Source organism: Martes martes (assembly GCF_963455335.1).
Source record: "Martes martes genome assembly, chromosome: 6".
Lineage (NCBI taxonomy): Eukaryota > Metazoa > Chordata > Mammalia > Carnivora > Mustelidae > Martes > Martes martes.
The window spans coordinates 77,304,785-77,323,087 of NC_137893.1; the positions used below are offsets into that span (position 1 = coordinate 77,304,785).

General features: G+C 39.2%; 1 protein-coding gene across 3 annotated transcripts; it reads right to left on the bottom strand.

The window, feature by feature from the left end:
- Positions 1-306: 306 nt before the first annotated feature.
- SMPDL3A (sphingomyelin phosphodiesterase acid like 3A) lies at positions 307-17,598 on the bottom strand. 3 transcript variants are annotated; one of them, XM_080806446.1, is made up of 8 exons: positions 17,346-17,598; positions 11,902-12,115; positions 10,597-10,741; positions 5,761-5,857; positions 4,847-5,016; positions 4,214-4,394; positions 2,523-2,647; positions 307-939 (listed from the first exon to the last, which is right to left on the bottom strand). In XM_080806446.1, the coding sequence occupies exons 1-8, from the start codon at positions 17,455-17,457 to the stop codon at positions 622-624; spliced, it is 1,362 nt and encodes a 453-aa protein (XP_080662572.1). In that variant the 5' UTR covers positions 17,458-17,598; the 3' UTR covers positions 307-621. The 3 variants fall into 3 exon arrangements, with proteins under 3 accessions (XP_080662572.1, XP_080662573.1, XP_080662574.1); XM_080806447.1 differs by having other exon boundaries at positions 16,928-17,460; XM_080806448.1 differs by lacking the exon at positions 11,902-12,115 and having other exon boundaries at positions 17,346-17,465.
- Between the last annotated feature and the right edge of the window lie 705 nt (positions 17,599-18,303).

Genomic DNA, 18,303 nt, shown 5'->3' on the forward strand with positions numbered 1-18,303 from the left:
AATTTTTCCTATTAAAAATAATTCACCATGGAAAAAAATAAAACATAACAAAATCAGAGAGGGAGACAAACTGTATGAGACTTTTAATTATAGGAAACAAACTGGGGTTGCTGGAGGGTTGGGAGGTGGGGGGATGGGGTAACTGGGTAATGGGCATTAAGCAGGACACATGATGTAATGAGCACTGGGTATTATGTAAGACTGATGAATCAGTGACCTCTACCTCTGAAATCAATAATACATTATACGTTAACTGCATTTAAATAAAAATAAATGTATAAAAAATAAAAACAATTCATCATACTTGAGGAGAAATCATTTGTTTTATTGTATAAATGACCATTTCAAAAGTGTACAAGAGTTTAAATTAGATATATAAACTGGAAGATAATGTATTCACGTCCAGACAGCATTCTAGAAATGGGCAGTTCAATTATATTCAATATAATAAAGATTTAGAATGTTACAAATATCAATATTTGAGGATTATAAAAAAGAAAGCAAAGGTAGGAATTCCGCTTGCCCACTCAGTAACGCACAAAGAATTATGTAACACTTCCCACACACTGATCTCAGAAACAGAACAATGTTACATTTTCTATGAACACAAACAATGAAATATTAGGAATGGTACTTAATATAATGTTGTTTGAGGCAATCTATATAGGAACTATGATCAAGACTCAAAATCGCACAAATTTGATAGGCCTTACATTTGCCATCACAAATTACACTGCTGTCATAACTCACAAAGAAGTAATTGTAGTATTTTAGAAACTGCTCATTTCCTGGGACTGCAAATTGTTTAGCTAATCCATACAAACTTTCTGGCTGCAAATCTTCAATGCTGTAGGTCTGAGTCAGCACATATTCCAGCTTCCAATCGGATTCTCCCTTTAGATTTGCATCTGTCAGGTTCAAATAATACTGCAACATATCCTATATCAAAAACAGTCACAAAGTTTGGTTCATTCATTGGCATATAAAGTACTGCACAGCAAGAAGAGTCCTTATTTGGATTTATGTGACGTTCTTAATTTAAAGTTGCAGCCATTTAAAAACAGTGAGAATTGGTTTTGTTAAAAAAAAAAGTCCCAATAGAAAAATCTATATTACATTTTTTTATCAAAAATAATGAAGGAACATAATAAAAAATAGTCTAAACTATACAGAAAGATGTACAAAATAAAAAGCTTTGATTCACACACCTCAGAAGTAACCACTGCTAATAAAATCACTGTACATAAATCAGTGATGTTCTGAGGCAGCTTGTATCAGCTCACAGAGCCAATGATCAAATTTTCAGCAATCTTGCAAGTTAATTGACATCACTTTGGCAGCTTTAAATTGGCCATGATAGGAGTATCTATATCATGGAAATTGGCACTATAAACTAAAGTGTCTTTTTCCCCCAATGGACAACTGCTAAACATTTATCAGCACCAGTGTATGTGTGTTGTTCTAGACTTTATGTGCAAAACAAATATAAATATTTAGAATATATATATCTATTTACTATCTATCTTTTTGGCTTTTTCAAAAAATGAAGTTATACAATGCACTGTTTTGCACTTTTAAAAATAATTCAGTGCTGTATCATGGCAACTTTTCATGTCAGTATATATATGTATGTATACATGTATATGTCTGATGCTCAGATCCAAAAAAAAGAAACTAATAGTTGTAAAAATAATTCAGCCAACTGTTTTATTTCCTCACTTAATCTAGTGTTTATGAAATAAATCAGACTTCACCTGCCCTTCTTCCTTCATAAAAACACATTCTACAGAATAAGAGAGCTACCTCCCATTAAACTTACCTAGAAAAATAATGCATTTACATCAACAGAGACTTTAATTGAAAATTTCTTTTCAAATTACATTAATTAAAAGGGACAGTACTCATAAGCAAAACACCTAGCCTTTCGAGGCTAAATTGATCTAAAACATTGTCGTGTACAAGCTCCAGAGAACTTTTGTCTCAAAAATAAGTGTCCAGCTCAATTTATTTTCTCTACAAAAAAAATTTGCCCACAGGTATCGAGTGCTTACTATAAGCCAAGCGTTTTTCTAAGTGCTTTACATGTATTCATTCACATAACCCTCGCAGCGACTCTCTGAGGTCAGTCACACTTAGTTTAAGCCTCATTTTAAATGGACTGGGGACAAGGAATTGGGAATACGGTTTCAGAATCTACAGTTACCTGCACAGCTATGTTTTAGAGAAGAGTAATTAGTAACAAATAGGGCTTAGTGCAAAGCTTCAATATGTATCCAAGTCCACAACTCAGACCCTGCCCAGTGTGCTAAAGGAATGTGAAGTCCGGAGAAGGACAGAAACCACCTCCCAAACGGTGACCTCCTATACCCATACTTAGCAAGTGCTGATAAGCCAAATACAAAAAAGAAGATGTCACAAGATTTCAAGATAGAAACAACTTACATAGTTAAACTGAAAACATTCAGCTAAACTAATGAAAACTGTACAAAGACAAGCATAGTTCTAAAATTGTGCCAACTCACCAATAATTTATAATCATGAGGATCATACTGAAATAGTCTGACGCCGGGATTGTTGGTCTGTTTTTGCAAAACACTCTTGACTGGGGTAACAGCAGGAGCCACAAACAAGGAATTTATTGGACTTCCTGGATAAAACATATGTACATTACCATTTTTTTAAATTGATTTTAACTTTATTAAAAATGTGAACAAATTCAAGACTAAGACATTAACAGATGAAACAGTCACATGACATGATCCTTGATGAATCCGGACTTGAAACAACTATAAAGAGACACTTGAGAAAACAGAGGAATCTTTATTCTGATTTGGTATTAGATGATACCGAAAAATTATTGTTGATCTTGTTAGGTAAGTCAATCACATTATGATTATGTAAGCTAGTCATATATATATTTTTTAAGATTTTTATTTATTTATTTATTTGACAGACAGAGATCACAAATAGGCAGAGAGGCAGGCAGAGAGAGAGGAGGAAGCAGGCTCCCTGCGAGCAGAGAGCCCGATGTGGGGCTCGATCCCAGGACCCTGGAATCATGACCTGAGCCGAAGGCAGAGGCTTTAACCCACTGAGCCACCCAGGCGCCCCCCGCTAGTCATAAATTTTAGCAATGCAGAAAGAAGAATGTAAGGCTAGAATAGATCTAATGTTTGAGATTCACTTTCAAATACTTGAGGAAAATAAAAAAGAATTAAAAAATGAATAGGTAAAGAAAATGTGGAAAATCTTGATAGTGTTAAATATAAGCGATGGTACGTGGGGGTTGTTTTATTATTTTCTGCTTTTGGGTATATTTGAAATTTTTCATAATAACAAAACCCAAGTTATTACAAATACACACACACAGATGCAAAACTAGTTTGTTCTATACATCAACCTAGAACAAAAACCAATAATGACACATAAGAATCTGATTAGTGTCACCATATTTCTAATACATAGTTATTATAGGACTAAATTTCTGAGTAAAAAAGCTATCAAATGCTGAAAAGTGGTCATTTTTTTTAACCAAGTTTATTCATTGTAGACAAAAGAGGTAATGTATTTCGAAAACGTTCCCCAATTGCTGAAAAAATATATGTATATATTTTTTTCCTGGCTCACTACTCTAAAATCAGAACTCTTATTTTGTTAACTCCCAATTTCCTCTTCTTGTGAGGAAGTCATCTTTAAAAATAGGCCATCATTGTTTGTTTGATGCTCAATCTTCTTCTATGTTTTTTTCTTTTAATCCTGAGTCGATGACAATGTTGATTTACACTTAAAATTAAGTGCTTGATATATTTTAAACCAACGGTAGATTGTATTTTGTTAATTAAATTCTGAGAAATAAAACAAGTCATATCAAAAGAGACTTGAGTCTAGGAGGTAAATAACGAACAGCAGTATTTCTCTAAACTTGAGGATCTAACAGAAAAGTGGAGTAAGCTGAGGGTTTCAGAGACTTTTTTGTTGACAGCTATCAAATGATGGTGGCCCCATGGAACAAATAGGGAGAAACACAATTGCAGATCTAAATATAAATTAGACACTTGACTTATAAGCATGGAAGATAATTCAGAAAAATCTATCACTGGCAGGTTGACTTAGTGAAACTTTTAATTTGCTGGGTCAGTTCAAGAGTACCAGCTAGCCACTGCTCTGCTCTAGCATCTCGGATTGGGGAGATGCAAACAGAATATCATATTACCTTTTTCATCAGAGAGAACCATCATGCTATCTCTGTGAGTGTGTCCATAAAATTGTCCTACAATGACACTGCTGTATTTTCTAAAAATATTTATCAATTTCTCATTATGGAATTCTCTCATTGCTGTGGTGCTGCTTGAATAGGGCAGATAGCCCACTGGAATATGTGCTATGATGTACACCTGGAAATAGAAACACAAGGATGACCGATGAGAATCTTTTTGCACACTTACCACAACCAACTAACATTTGGATACCCAAGACTGAAATTATATTAATTAAAAATTTTAAAAGCTAATATCCCATCTCTACCTCTCCTATCACCAAAAAAGATGAAATTATAAAACTGTCAATATCATATTAATATCATTTAAACTACACTGTTGATTATATGTGGTAACTGTGACTTTGGTCACCATTTTTTTAAATAAAAAAATAGGTATCAATCCTCAAAGCATTAAAAGCAAAGCAAAGTAAAAAAAAAGAAAACAGATTTAATTAAACCATAAGGTGTTTCATGTGAAACATCTTCAAATTTTAATACTTTTATTAATACCTGACCCCACTCAAGTTAATAAATACACACAGTTAGCCCCTTTTTATCCCCTGATAGATTTTGGTGTCTGGGATCTACCTTCTCTTTATTTTGCTGAGAAGTGCTCAGTATACTCTCTAGCCATTCATACTGATTTGCTGGGTCCGTTTCATTCAGAGTCATGATATTTGGGCCGTAGTACAAGTTTGTGTTTAAACTGATGATCCTAAGGTTCAGGTTAGGTGATACTTTCTGTGTATAAAAGCCACCTATAAAAAGAAATTTAAGACACACTCTAGAAAAACACACACAGAGATTCACAGTGACTATGAAAGCAAATTCTTCATTATGGTTTACAAGCCAGTTGGAGAGGTTATACTTATTTGTCATCATTTAGTTTGTACGTACACAGGCTGTCATTAAATAAGAATCAGGTCTAACACTTACTGAGAACCTACTGTGTGCCAGGTCCAGCGGCAGCCCTTCCACATACTGAGCTAATTACAACAGGTGTATCCAATAGTCAGATGAAACATTAATAAAGTGTTTAGGCACTAAGCAACAAGGTACCAAATTTTTGAAAAGAAATCTTAGTGTGTCAACTTCTACTTCTGCATGTTTGGGGAGTTAAGATGAGAGCATGAAAACAAAATGCAAAAATGGGAACCCATTTTGACCTTGCCAGAGACTGCTATGGAAGAGATGTCAGAGAAACCAGAGCTGCTACAGTCTCCGGGGTGGGGGAGACTCATACCCATGATCTGGTGGTGACAACACCCAAGGGGCTGTTGCAATGGTACTTTCAAACCTAGCCCCTGACTTTGGACCTGCTCTCTTTGCCCCAGATCCACTCACCATTCCTGCCTCTCCTCAGCTTTCAAAAGATGACTTACGGCCTCCAGAAATCTGGGCATATCCAGAACAACTATACCCATGTGAACATTAAAGATCTTAGCCTAAACAACACGAATAAAAATAGAGATGAAACAGGGATGAATACATCTTTCACTTACCTTTCCTTAAAGTATGAAGAGCTTCTTCATCTAGCCAGGGTTTCCAGAGGTCTGCTACTGCATTGTACACCTTGCTGGTGACTACAGGCAGTTGATCCTGCCCACAAACAATATAACCCACCATTGAAACTTTAAAGAGACATGGGTTAACTAATTTTAGCATTACTTGAGCACATACTACTATGTTAGACATCAGGAGATGCAAGGATGAATACTAGATAGATTTACTCTTTCAGGAATCTATAACATAAGGAGACAAATATATATATATATATATATATATATACATAAAATATCAATCACCTATAAGACAATGTGCAGATGCTACCACAAAGGTTCTAGGAGGGTAGAGACATGAATAATTGAGTCTGGCCCATAGCGTCAGGGCAGAAAGTGAAGAGAGCATACAAGCCAGGCCTTGAGTAATGATTTCACTGAGTTGAAAAGAAAGGGCATCAAAGCAAAGACAATGACCCAGATGCCAGCACACACAGTGTTATATACAGAGAAAAGCACTTGTGCTGGTCGGCCAGAATATAGGATGGATGTGGGAATGAGTTCATCAAAGAGACACAGAGGCAGGTTTGAGCCCGAACACACAGGGCCCGGTATAGCACGCTAACAGAATGGAGGAAATGTCATGGTTTTAGAACTAAACAAAGTCCTCCGAAATGCTCACCCCAGTATAAAACTTCTGAACTTCTTGAATGAAAATTTATAAACACATGCTTTTGATTTGAAGAAGCCTCTTTATAGCAACAGGTTTTGATTTTTTAGACAACGTGTATATAAAACATTTTTTATTATCAAGGTATTTTTATCATCCTAATTTATCATATTATAATAAAGAATCTTTATGGTGACATAAGCTTTAAGGAAGGGAAAAAAAAAACAAACTTTAACAAAGTACATACTGAACAAAAATCCACAAATCATGTGTGAAATTTGGTAATTATTCCAATTTTTTGTTTTAAAAAATTGAATTAATAAACTGAAGCCATTTTTCTACTCTCCTCCTATTCTTCTGCATATTGGTGATATGGGCCTATTTCTTAAAGGAGTTTCCTATCAGCATTAGTTAAAATGCTTAGTTATTTTTCGGGTGACATCCAAGGCACATTAATTCCTAATATATATCCCTCACACATGATGAAAATATAACTACATTGAGGGAACATCATATTCAAATGAGTTGTTCTAACTAGAACTAACTATCCTAAGTATATTTTCAATTCATGCCAGGTACCAGAATTATCTGTCTGAAAAATCACACAAAGACTTACAGGTCAATCTGGATTTTGATTAAAAATTGGTTATCATCATCAACATCAAAAACCTCAAAGTGTTAGCCATTGATGTTAGCCATGCCAACATACCGGTATGGTCATGTATAGTCTTTAAATTATGTAAAATCACACTAGACTCTTCTCTCAACTTTAGATGTGAGAAATATGAGGGCCAGAGAAGTTAGATGATTCATCCAGGGACAGCTGGTCAGTTCCAGAGCTCAGTCTAAATCCCAGGTCTTTCCACCATCACTCCTATGTCCAATTATCTGTTGTACCATGCCATCATCTCAATCCTCTTTGGCTGTGACATGGGCACTGCCGAGAAACGAGGTATAATGAGAAGTGACTCACCCATAAGTTTGTTGGGACCAGCCTTGCCAGTGTAGGAGTAAATGAGGACCCTGGCCCAGACTGCTTCCTTGGGTGGTGACTGGAAGGAATCCCCAGGCTGCCCACGCTAATATCTACTTCTGATGTAATGGGTGGGGATGAGCATCTGTATGTGTATGCTTACGTAACTATGTTTGTGCCCATGTTTATGAGATTATAATGGAGAAATAATACTTAACAAATTATTTGCTTGATTCGTTACTACATAATTCACCAGAATTCGACCTCAGCTCTCCATCTGTAGAATTTATTGTGGGAATTTGTTGAGAATTTGTTATTGTTGCATATTACATTTGACATTTCAGAAATTGGGGAGGAAGGGTGGAAGTAGAATAATAGAAAGGAGATTTTCAGATATAAAGTCATAAGCTAGAATGAGAAAAAAACTAACTCTTTAAGGTATAACAGGCTGTCCAATACACCCTAGCTATACATGTAGTAGGTTATATTTTAGAATTTGGATATCATCTATACCTTTGAATTATTACAGGATTTGACTTCACAAAAAGAAGATGAAACAAATCCCCAAAGGAGTTAGGAAAGATGTATCCCATGTCACTGCTTACTGTTGTAATAACTACCACTCCACTTACTGAGGGCTTAGTATGTGCCAGGTAGGAAGCTATGGACTTTTCATGTAATATCACTAATTCTCACAAAAACTTTCCAGGGCAGGTATTCTTGCTCTTATTTACAAATGAGTGACTTATAGGTCAAGGACATTAAGTGAATTATCCAAGTTGGTCAAGCTATTAGGAGCAGAGCACCATAGGGTTTTATATTCTAGCGACTATAACTCTAAATCTCACGTGTTCTCCACTACACCAATCTGCCTGTCACCTAAAGCATATAAAAACAAGATGCTTGGGGCATCTGGTAGCTCAGTCAGTTAGGCAGCTGACTCTTGTTTTCAGCTCAGGTCATGATCTTGGGGTCCTGTGATTGAGCCCCACATCAGGCTCTGAGCTCAGCGGGGAGTCTGCTTCAAGATTCTCTCTCTTCCTCTATCCCTCCCCCTCTCACTCACTCTCTCTCTCTCTCTCTCTCTCTCTCAAATAAATAAATAAATAAATCTATCTTTTATGAAATTCCCAAGCCTCTGCCCTGTGTGGTTGAACATCTCAGCAGTAACAAAGTTGACCACTGGCTTCCATGGATGACTCACAAAGACTAATGTATTTATTGCTCATCTCAAGCCTGGAGGCCAGTGTCAAGAAGTTTCTCGAAACTTAAGCACATCCGAGAGTACAACTTTTCAAAATCACTGCTCTTAGGTTATCAAACCCCTCATGAAGCATTCTTTTAAAGTGAGATGGAAGGGGCGCCTGGGTGGCTCAGTGGGTTAAGCCTCTGCCTTCAGCTCAGGTCATAATCTCAGGGTCCTGGGATAGAGTCCCGCATCAGGCTCTCTGCTAGACAGGGAGCCTACTTCCTCCTCTCTCTCCCTCTCTCTGCCTACTTGTGATCTCTCTCTGTCAAATAAATAAAATCTTTAAAAATAAATAAATAAATAAATAAATAAATAAATAAAATGAGATGGAAAAGATATTCTAAGCAAGGAGATTCATCTAGACAAAGAGAGGAAGGGAAAAAAATACCATGTTCAAGAATACTGAGCATGTCGATCTGGCAAGAACAGGGGATATATGAAAGGATGTTAGTCTAACTGAACACCAAAGATCCGGGATGTGGGCTCTACCACCAAGTGATTGTGAGCATGTGAACAAGCAATACATTTCTGGGCCTCTGTCTTTCTCGTCTATAAAATGAAGAGTTGATCTAGACCAAGGGCCAGCAAACTTTTCCTACAAAGGGCCAAATACTAAATATTTTAAACTTATGGGCCATACAGTCTTTGCGGCCACAATTCTACTCTGCTGTTCTAGTGCAAAATAAAAAATCAGCCACAAGCAATACAGAAAGAAGAGCCATGGCTGTGTTATGATAAAATTTCATTAACAAAAAACAAGGTGCAGGCCCAGATTGGACCATAGGTCACAGTTGGCCAAGCCCTCAGCTAAAAAACAATCTCTGAGATCTCTTGAATCTGCGTAAGTCTAAGATTCTACACTGCTCTGCTCGAACAGGACCCTGTAGGCAAGGCCCAAGATCCCACAGTTATCTACAGGCTGCTTAGCAAATGGCCACTCTAACAGATTGAGACCTGGACTTATCAGGAGGCAAATATTCTGAACATAATCTCTGTCTTGAATCACATCTTAATTAGATAAACTGGACTTGAACAGGAACTTCCCTCTTTGGTACTTATGATAGTTTGCTATATTTGTTTGTTTGGTTTTTTAAGATTTTTTTATTTATCTATTTGAGAAAAACAGAGATTCGGAGAGAGAGCACGAGCAGGGAGGAAAGAGAGAGGCAGACTCCCGCTGACCAGGGTTCATGACAAGGGGCTTAATCCCAGGGCTCCAGGATCATGACCTGAGCCTAAAGCAGACACTTAACCAAATGAGCCACCCAACCACCCCTATGCTTTTGTTTTTAATCATAATCTAGCACAGATCAGAGTGTGGAGAACTTTGTATGCATGATAGAAATTCTGCAAGATGTAAACATTTGTCAATATTAAACTTCCTTGCTAACCTTATCGTGGAAATGTGAATGAACAACAAAATTATTCAAAAGAAAGTGGAAATTAAAGAAGAATATGAAGGAAAACAAAAATCAAACTAAGGCAATTTGCTTCCAAAACTCACTATGGATGTAACTCTTTTTATGGATTATTAAAAAATCACTTTAAAGTCTCTAAAGCACTTGTCTTACCTTCTTCAATAGTTATTAAGAGCACACTCTACCACCGTGAGCCCCAATCCCATGCCCTACCACCAGCTAGTTACTGTTACAGCTTTGACACTCCCAATGGGAAAAACCCTTTAAAGACTTTTGGAAGTTGGGGGCACCTGGGTGGCTCAGTGGGTTGGGCATCTGCTTTCAGCTCAGGCTGTGATGCCAGGCTCCTGGGATGGAGCCCCACATCAGGATCTCCACTCAGCTGGGAGCCTGCTTCTCCCACTTCTCCCTGCTTGTGCGTGCTCTTGCTATCTCTGTCACTATCTCTGACTCTGTCTCTCTCTCTCTCAAATAAATCGATAAAATATTAAAAAAAAAAAAAACTTTTGGAAGTTGAAATCAAATTTACCTGTGGCCAATAGTCATGATTACCCAGTGCAGGGAACACCTGGAGATTTGGAAAGACAGTCCGGATGGTGGTTGTCATATTAGCAATCACATCTATGACTTTATCTGTTGAGAGTTCATACACTGGAACGTGAGGTGGGCTATCCCTGAAAAGGAGACAGAATCGTAGAGAAAAAAATCAATGTCTAAACTTTATTTTTTTTTTTTTAAGATTTGTTTGTTTGTTTTAGAGAAGGAGTATGGGCAGGGAGAGGGGCAGAAGGAGAGGGTCCAAGCAGGGAGAGGAGCAGAGGGGGAGGGGGAGAAAGAACCCTCGAGCACACTCCCCGCTGAGTGTGGAGCCTGGTGTGGGGCTCCGTTCCAGGACCTTGAGATCATGACCTGAGCTGAAATCCAGAGTCTGCCGCTTAACCAACTGGACCACCCAGGCACCCCATGAACAAAATCAATTCCTATAAAAAGTCACTAGATTTATGCATGATGCCTTGTTGCCCTGAAGGTGAACCGCACACCTTCCACAACAAAACAACAGGTGACTGCTGAGGAGTTGATCAGCTATTCTTCATTTACCTTTCTCCCACAGGGAGTCCTATTTTAAAAGATTTGTGTAATACAAATACAAGCCTATTACTCTGCCTGACTGAAGATTTATGAGAGGCAAGTATTTTAGCAACTAAAAGCACAGATTCCAGAGCTAAAATGCCTGGGTTTGCCACTTACTAGCTATGTACACTTGAACAAGTTACTTAGAAGCTCAGCCCACATTTCTTCATCTATAAAATGGGAATAATAATAATATAAATGTAAAGATTAAGTAATTATAATGTATAAATTAGTTAAATAACACCATGGTTATTACTGCTGGCACAGGAAATATAGATCTCATCACTCTGTCATAACAGATAGAATTAATTAATTATACTACCAGAAGATGATATTTACAAAATTGCTATCACAGGTTAACTCCCATCTGTAGCCTTTGTTTTTGATTATTTAATCAAGACCTATTATCACATTAAAAAACACCTCAAAACACTGATATAAGTGTTCTGTCTGTGAAGTCATCTCTTAGCTAACACTAACATTTTTCTAGAGTCTGTATCCTAAAAAAAATTAAAATTCTGAGACTTCAAAAATCTTCCTTATCTCTAATAATCTAATGATTAATTAGACATAATATTTTTAAAACCCAAATAATTCTTAACTTAAAACCCAATTAATCTTTATAGGAATTCAGAATTCTAGTGAAGCTTAGGACACTGTAGGTAAATATTGAATAACTAACGGTATTTATATAATCACTTACCCTGTCCATATCATGAAAGATGCTTCTTGTCCTGAATTTTTAATAAAATCAAATGCTGACAAAATAAGGTGATATGGAGAATCACACAGAACATCTCCAAAAGGGCCAGGATTGGAGGCATTGGCGCCTTTAGATGAAGCACACACTTTTGTGTGGTCATCTGTGATGTGATAAGTAGGGTCTAAGTGCAAGTCAGTCACATGCCAAAACTGTCCTGTTGATTGGAAAAGAAATGGTGTTACATCTACTTGTGTTTAGGAATTCCCGTCAAAATATTTACAGTAAAACTAGAGACAGTCCTCCCTGTGATGGAGGAAAGCCTTAATGATTGAAATATTCATTTGCCCTGAAGGTAAATACAATACTTCCCTGTCAGAAGATAAGCATTCCAAAGACAGTAGGAAGAATTTACCAAAATTTACTACTTACATGTGTCAGCACTCAAGAGCTCAGGGACAGCATGACTACCTAACAAAGACTACATAACAAACATAAGTTGCATAATGAAATATAGGGAGATACCCTTCCAGGAGGTCACTAATAATATATATCCTGTCTTAATAGTATGTTTCCTTCCTTGCAGAATTTAAGGTTTTAGAAATTATTTATGTTCTTCTTGTGGAAAAACTGACATAGAAACATGATGTGGTCTGTTAGGGTTCCACAGGGAAGAGATTGCAGAATGAGGAACTAAATATCACTCCTACTTTCTTGAAAATCCTTGCCTCTCAACATTAGTGGAAAAAGAATATAACATTTTAATACTAGCTTTAAGCCAAAAGTAGGGATTGCCAGAAGCCCTGAAAAGGTACTAAATACAGGAACATCTCCTAATGTACACTTGTATCAAATGTTAGTAACATTAAGGAAAGCATTTGTTAAAGGGGATGAAACCTCAGGGAGAAACCGAGAACCCACCTGAGAGCAGGGGAAAGATTCTTTAATTAAAGGAAATAGTAGTACAAATAATCATAGTAGTACCACTCTTTATTAAGCATTTGTGCAGGGCATTATAATAAGGAAACTAAATATACTATGTCATTTCGTTCTCAAAACTTGAAGCGGGAATCACTTCTCATTTTTGAGTTGAGAAATGAATGCTGGGTCAATTAGGAAATTTGTTCAGGTATACACAGCTAATAAATGGCAGAGTCAAAATCTGAACCCCATTTTGAAAGGTCCTCCAGTTTGCTTATACCTCATTTACATATACAGTCTATGATTTTGCTGCCTTCTTATTTGTAGTCAATAAATTATTTTAATATTGAGGCTTTTTCACACTTTGAATTTTGAGTTCACTCTGATGATGACTTAAGTTGTCTCAGAAAGACGTCAGATTTGACACAGCAGCAGATCCTACAGCAGGAACATGGAGCAAACAAGTAGAAGGCGAACTTTCATCTGTCTGGACGCAGATGACAAAGACTGAGTATGCATGTGAGCAAACACCTGGAAAGAACTCAAAGCTGGGATAAAAGAGCAAAAAACTGAAAACGGTTAACTTGTTAAGGTGCAAAAGGTAAGTTATATTTGGGTTGTTTTTTTTCTCCACAACATTGTTACAATTTTATAACATATTTAAGTTGACAGCTAAGAAGTGGTAGACAAAAGATCCAGAAGAAAGTAGGCATAAAGCAGTCTTTATGATCAGTTACTTGGTATTCTGTCCCCGTTTGAAAACCTTTGCCAAGAGTGATTTATTTTATTCTTTAGTGCAGAAAAATACTCCAACTTTCATTTTTAGCTTAGACATACTTTAGGCCAGCAGACAAAGCAGGGTTGGCAAGCAGCTCAGAATGATCCTGGAGTCTGTCCTTCTTGGCGTATAAATATACAGTACATCTTATTTTTATGCAAACATTTTTTTAAATTGCTTATAGAATGTTAAGGTACAATAAACTGCACACAGAACAGTATAGTGTTGCGGTTAAGAGTGGGGACTCCAAAGTGAGACTACCATGACTTTTAATCCACGCTCCAGGGATGCCTGAGCAGCGCAGTTGGGTGAGCTCCCACCTCTTGGTTTCGGGCTCAGATCCTGATCTCAGAGTCAAGAGATCGAGCCCCACGTGGAGCACCATGCTCAGCACAAAGTCTACTTAAGTCTCTCTTTCCCTCTCCCTCTGCCCCTCCCCACCCTGCTCTTTGTCTTTCTCTCAAATAAACTTTAAAAACCAATCAATCAATCCAAGCTCCACTTACTAATCTAACAGTGTGATCTTGGCTTGTTTTCTCTGCAAAATGGGAAGAATATCACTGCCTCCTGTATGAGAGTTAAGTGATTTAGTAGAAGTAAAACTCTTAGAAGATACCTGGCATCTAGGTAACTAAACTCGATGTTAGTTATACTGTTATTATTTGACCCCAAGCTTGAATTTGAAATTGAACCTCCTCATTTCCAAGTAAGAGTTAGAACTTCTCAAGTACTTACTATAAGTGTCATACTGTTTTGGTTTTTTTTTTTTTAATGCTTTACATGCATTAACTCATCATTATTTCCAATTTACAGGTAAGGAATTGCAGCACACAAAGATTAATTCAAGTCACGTGTGTCAGATACAACAGAGTCGAGACAGAGATTCAAGAAATCTAACTCCAGTTTCCGTGCTGCTCTTAACCACTGCACTACTTTGTCTCTTTGTGTGCGCTCACCTTCAAATGTCCTTCCGCCCCACTTGCCTCATGTAAAGTAGATGACAACACCTACATGAGATAACGTGATGATTAAGATACATGAGATAATAAATATATTAAAATTTTATAAACCCAAACTGGAAACATATTAAGAACACATCTCTAGTACCTAGATTCATGTATCCTTTGCAACTAGAAGATGTCTGACCTACAGTGGGCCCTCAATAAACCTTCTTTAATTAGGCCTAGGCAGGTTTCAGGATTTCCTCAAGATCACACGGTGACTCAGTAATGAAAGCTGAACCGAACAAGTCTCTCCAGACTTCCAGTCGAGTGCTCTTTCCACTGCATTGCATTGCCAGATCCAGATAAGTGAGGGGGTAATTATTTAGATGCACTGAAGAAAGTCTTTAAATAGAAGCCAAGAGAACTCTGCCAGGTTCTTAACCTGGGATTTATGAATAATGAACCTCTGGAGGCCTCACCTCCCACCTTTAGTGAAATTAGAGATAAAGTACTCTCTGTGTGTGTGTGTGTGTGTGTGTGTGTGTGTGTGTGTGTCTAAGGCCACAAACCTGGCCTGTGGCAGAACCCACACTCCGCTACAGATTCTCTGGTTTGCAGTCCCAAGTTCTTTTCACCCCACGATGATTTCTCTCTTATTCTGCAGATAATCTTTAACAAGATTTCCACAAATCTATGTGTATATGCATGTGTGTATTCTCAATATATATAGATAAATGCTCAACACTATACCAAAAAAACCCTTGTAATTTATCTAAAAACATTCTAATTTATCCTAAAGAACCTAGTAAACCATAATTCAGATATTTGGAATATGGTTATTGTTTCAAATAGGTATTTTTATTTGTTTGCTTATAATGTCAGTTCCTACCAAATATTCCTGCAGGCTCTGACCTACTAATTCTTTTTTTTTTTTTTAAGATTTTATGTACTTATTTGACACACAGAGAGAGAATGAGAGAGAGAACACGAGCAGGGGGAGCAGCAGGCAGAGGCAGAAGGAGAAACAACCTCCCCACAGAGCAGGGAGCCTAATGCAAGACTTGATCTCAGGACCCTGGGATCATTACCTGAACCAAAGGCAGACATTTAATTGACTGAGCCACCCTGGTGCCCGTAATTCTAAAGAGTTATAGACAAACACACTCAGGTAAGGCCTCCCTGGGTGTTGTCCTCTGACCCCTGGGGCTTGACAGGACTGGGAATTTACACACAACACACATCAAACAAGCAGAGGCCTGTCGTGGTGTGTGTTGCAAAGGAAGCAATTTGGGATGTGGTCGGGAGGAGAGAGGTCACATCAAATGGAAAACACGTAAAATAATATAACCCGTGAAACTGCTGAGTCAACACTTCTGCAGGTCTTTAAACCCCACTTACTCCATCTCTACCCCCACCCTAAGTGACTCAGCCTCTTAGCTTCCCTATCAAAACAGGGAAGTGTAAGTGAAGTTTCCCGACACATCAGAAAGCTGTCACTGAGGCCCTCTGCAATCGGATCCCTAAAGCTAAACAGTAAATTTGTCATTGGGTGGTCCCACGCAACCTGGGACATTTTATCTCAAAATCCTAAACAGTTCCATAATTAAAGAAAAACAACACTAGCCTTAATAAAAAGCAGCAACCAGTGTGCATAAGTATTTTGGGACAATTTCTTGTTATGACTGACAACTGGGAAATCAGATTCACAGCTCCTGCTCTCAACTGCCTGACAGCTGAGTCATGAGAACTTGGCTCTTGGACAAAGAGGAGGTGTATTTTCAGAGCATTTCCAAAGTCGTGTGAGACAGCAAGAGCCTCAGAGAAGAGAGGTTTCAGCACCAAACGCTGTGCAGAGTTTCAGAGCCATCTATGCGCAAAACATAGAACAGAACTCCACCTATCAAAATTTCCCCCCTCTAACTAACAAAGCCATTCTTTTCAAAGAGAGTCAGGTCGGGAAGGCGGGGGGGGGGGTGTGGGGGGGGGCGGGTGTTCTTGATCTTTGAAAATGAAAGCTCAAAAGGCATCCTAAAATCTAAAATCGTTAAACAGGTTGTTGAGCCCCAATCCTCAGAGTTTCATATTCCATAGGTCTGGGATGGGCTAGAAACCTGCCTTTCCGGCAAATTTAAGTGATGCTGACGCTGCTGGTCCCGCACCACACTTTGAGAACCACTAAGGCAACAGCTACTGCTTTAAAGTGTTAAGAATGAATACAAATGGTCCCACCCACAGAGAACCCAGGGGCATTCAGGTAAAGTGAAATGAAGGTCCCAGGAGTTCTAACATAGACTAAGAGGTGGGTAGCATCGAGACTGTGATGGTCCTCCGCTGTTGGAGTGGGAAGAAAAGGCCACCAAACCCGGCGAGCAGGACAGAAGACTACCTGAGTCCCACTGAAATATGCATCCCCATGGGGAAGAGCAAACTCCGCAGCTCCCCTTCGTTCTGGACAGATTCGGGCCCTCTGGGAACGCGCGACGTGCAGCTTCTAGCTTCGGTTTTCCTTGAGACACGCGGAGATCTCCCTCCTCCGGTGACGCCGGGAGGAGTCTGGTCTCCGCAGCCCCCTGCAGCGCCCCCACTGGCAAGGTGCTGACCCAGCCCGACCTTCCGCCGATCGCTAGGCGTTCTCGTCCCGCAGTCGCCCTCCTCCTCCCAGCGCCCCGCGCGTCTGGGGCTCTACTCCCCACCAGCCCCGGCCGGGGCGCACTGCTCCCCCCAAGCACTTTTCACGAATTGCGCGGGCGCTTTAACTCTGCGCCCTCCCGCAACTCCCGGCAAGGAAAGGGTCGCGGACTCACCCACCGCCGGAGCGGGACTTGGGCTGCCACCGGGCGCCAGGGGCAGTCCGAGCCCGGGAAGGCAATGCCAGACGACCAACAGGCAGCAGACAAGCGCGCTCAGCAGCGCCATCGCGGGTCAAGGCCACGAGCCGGGGATCCTGGGGCTGTCTGGCCGGGGGGTGGAGAGAAGGCAGGAGGATGAGGGTGTAGACGTCCAGCGGTCACGTGCGAGGGTAGATTCCGCAACGAGTGGGTTCGTTTGACCTTCTGCAACTGTCCAGCGATTATCTGCCCTCTTATGTCTTCGCGTCAGTGACTGGCCTAGGAAGGAATGTGCTTGGGTAAACCCCAAACAGATCATCTTTTTCCTAAATGGCACTGGCACCAAACGGATGGGGCTCCTTTCCGGAACACATGCAGAGAAACTTGAAGTACCATAATTTGGAGTAGGTCATCAGAAATTTTGGATAGCACAGTGGACTTCGAAGGGCGGTCCCTAGACTAGCAGCATCAACACTACCTGGGAATTTTGGTGGGACATGAAAATTCCCAGGTCCCATACCAGATCAATGACATCGGAACTTCAGGAGGGAGGGTACGAGTTGTCCAGCAATTTGTGTTTTCAATAGCCCTCCAGGTGATGCTAAAGTGATGGTGATGTTTGAGAACACTGCCCAAAGACACTAGGTTTTAGTTTTTTGGTTGTTTGGGGGGTTTTGTTTGCTCATTTACAACTGAGTTAGAACAATATCTCAGAACTGTGCCTTATGCGGTCCAGAGATGCAGAAAAGCATAACTAGATCCAGTTGATTTTACTCTTCCAAGAAATTTTTAAAAATACTTAGTCTGACAATGGAGCCAAGATCCCCAAACTACTTTGGGTTCTGTGTTCCTTCTTTTACCAGTTATGATATGAGGATGCTGGCCTCTTTAAGATAAAAAAAAACATATAGCTTAAATTTGTAGGGCATGGAAT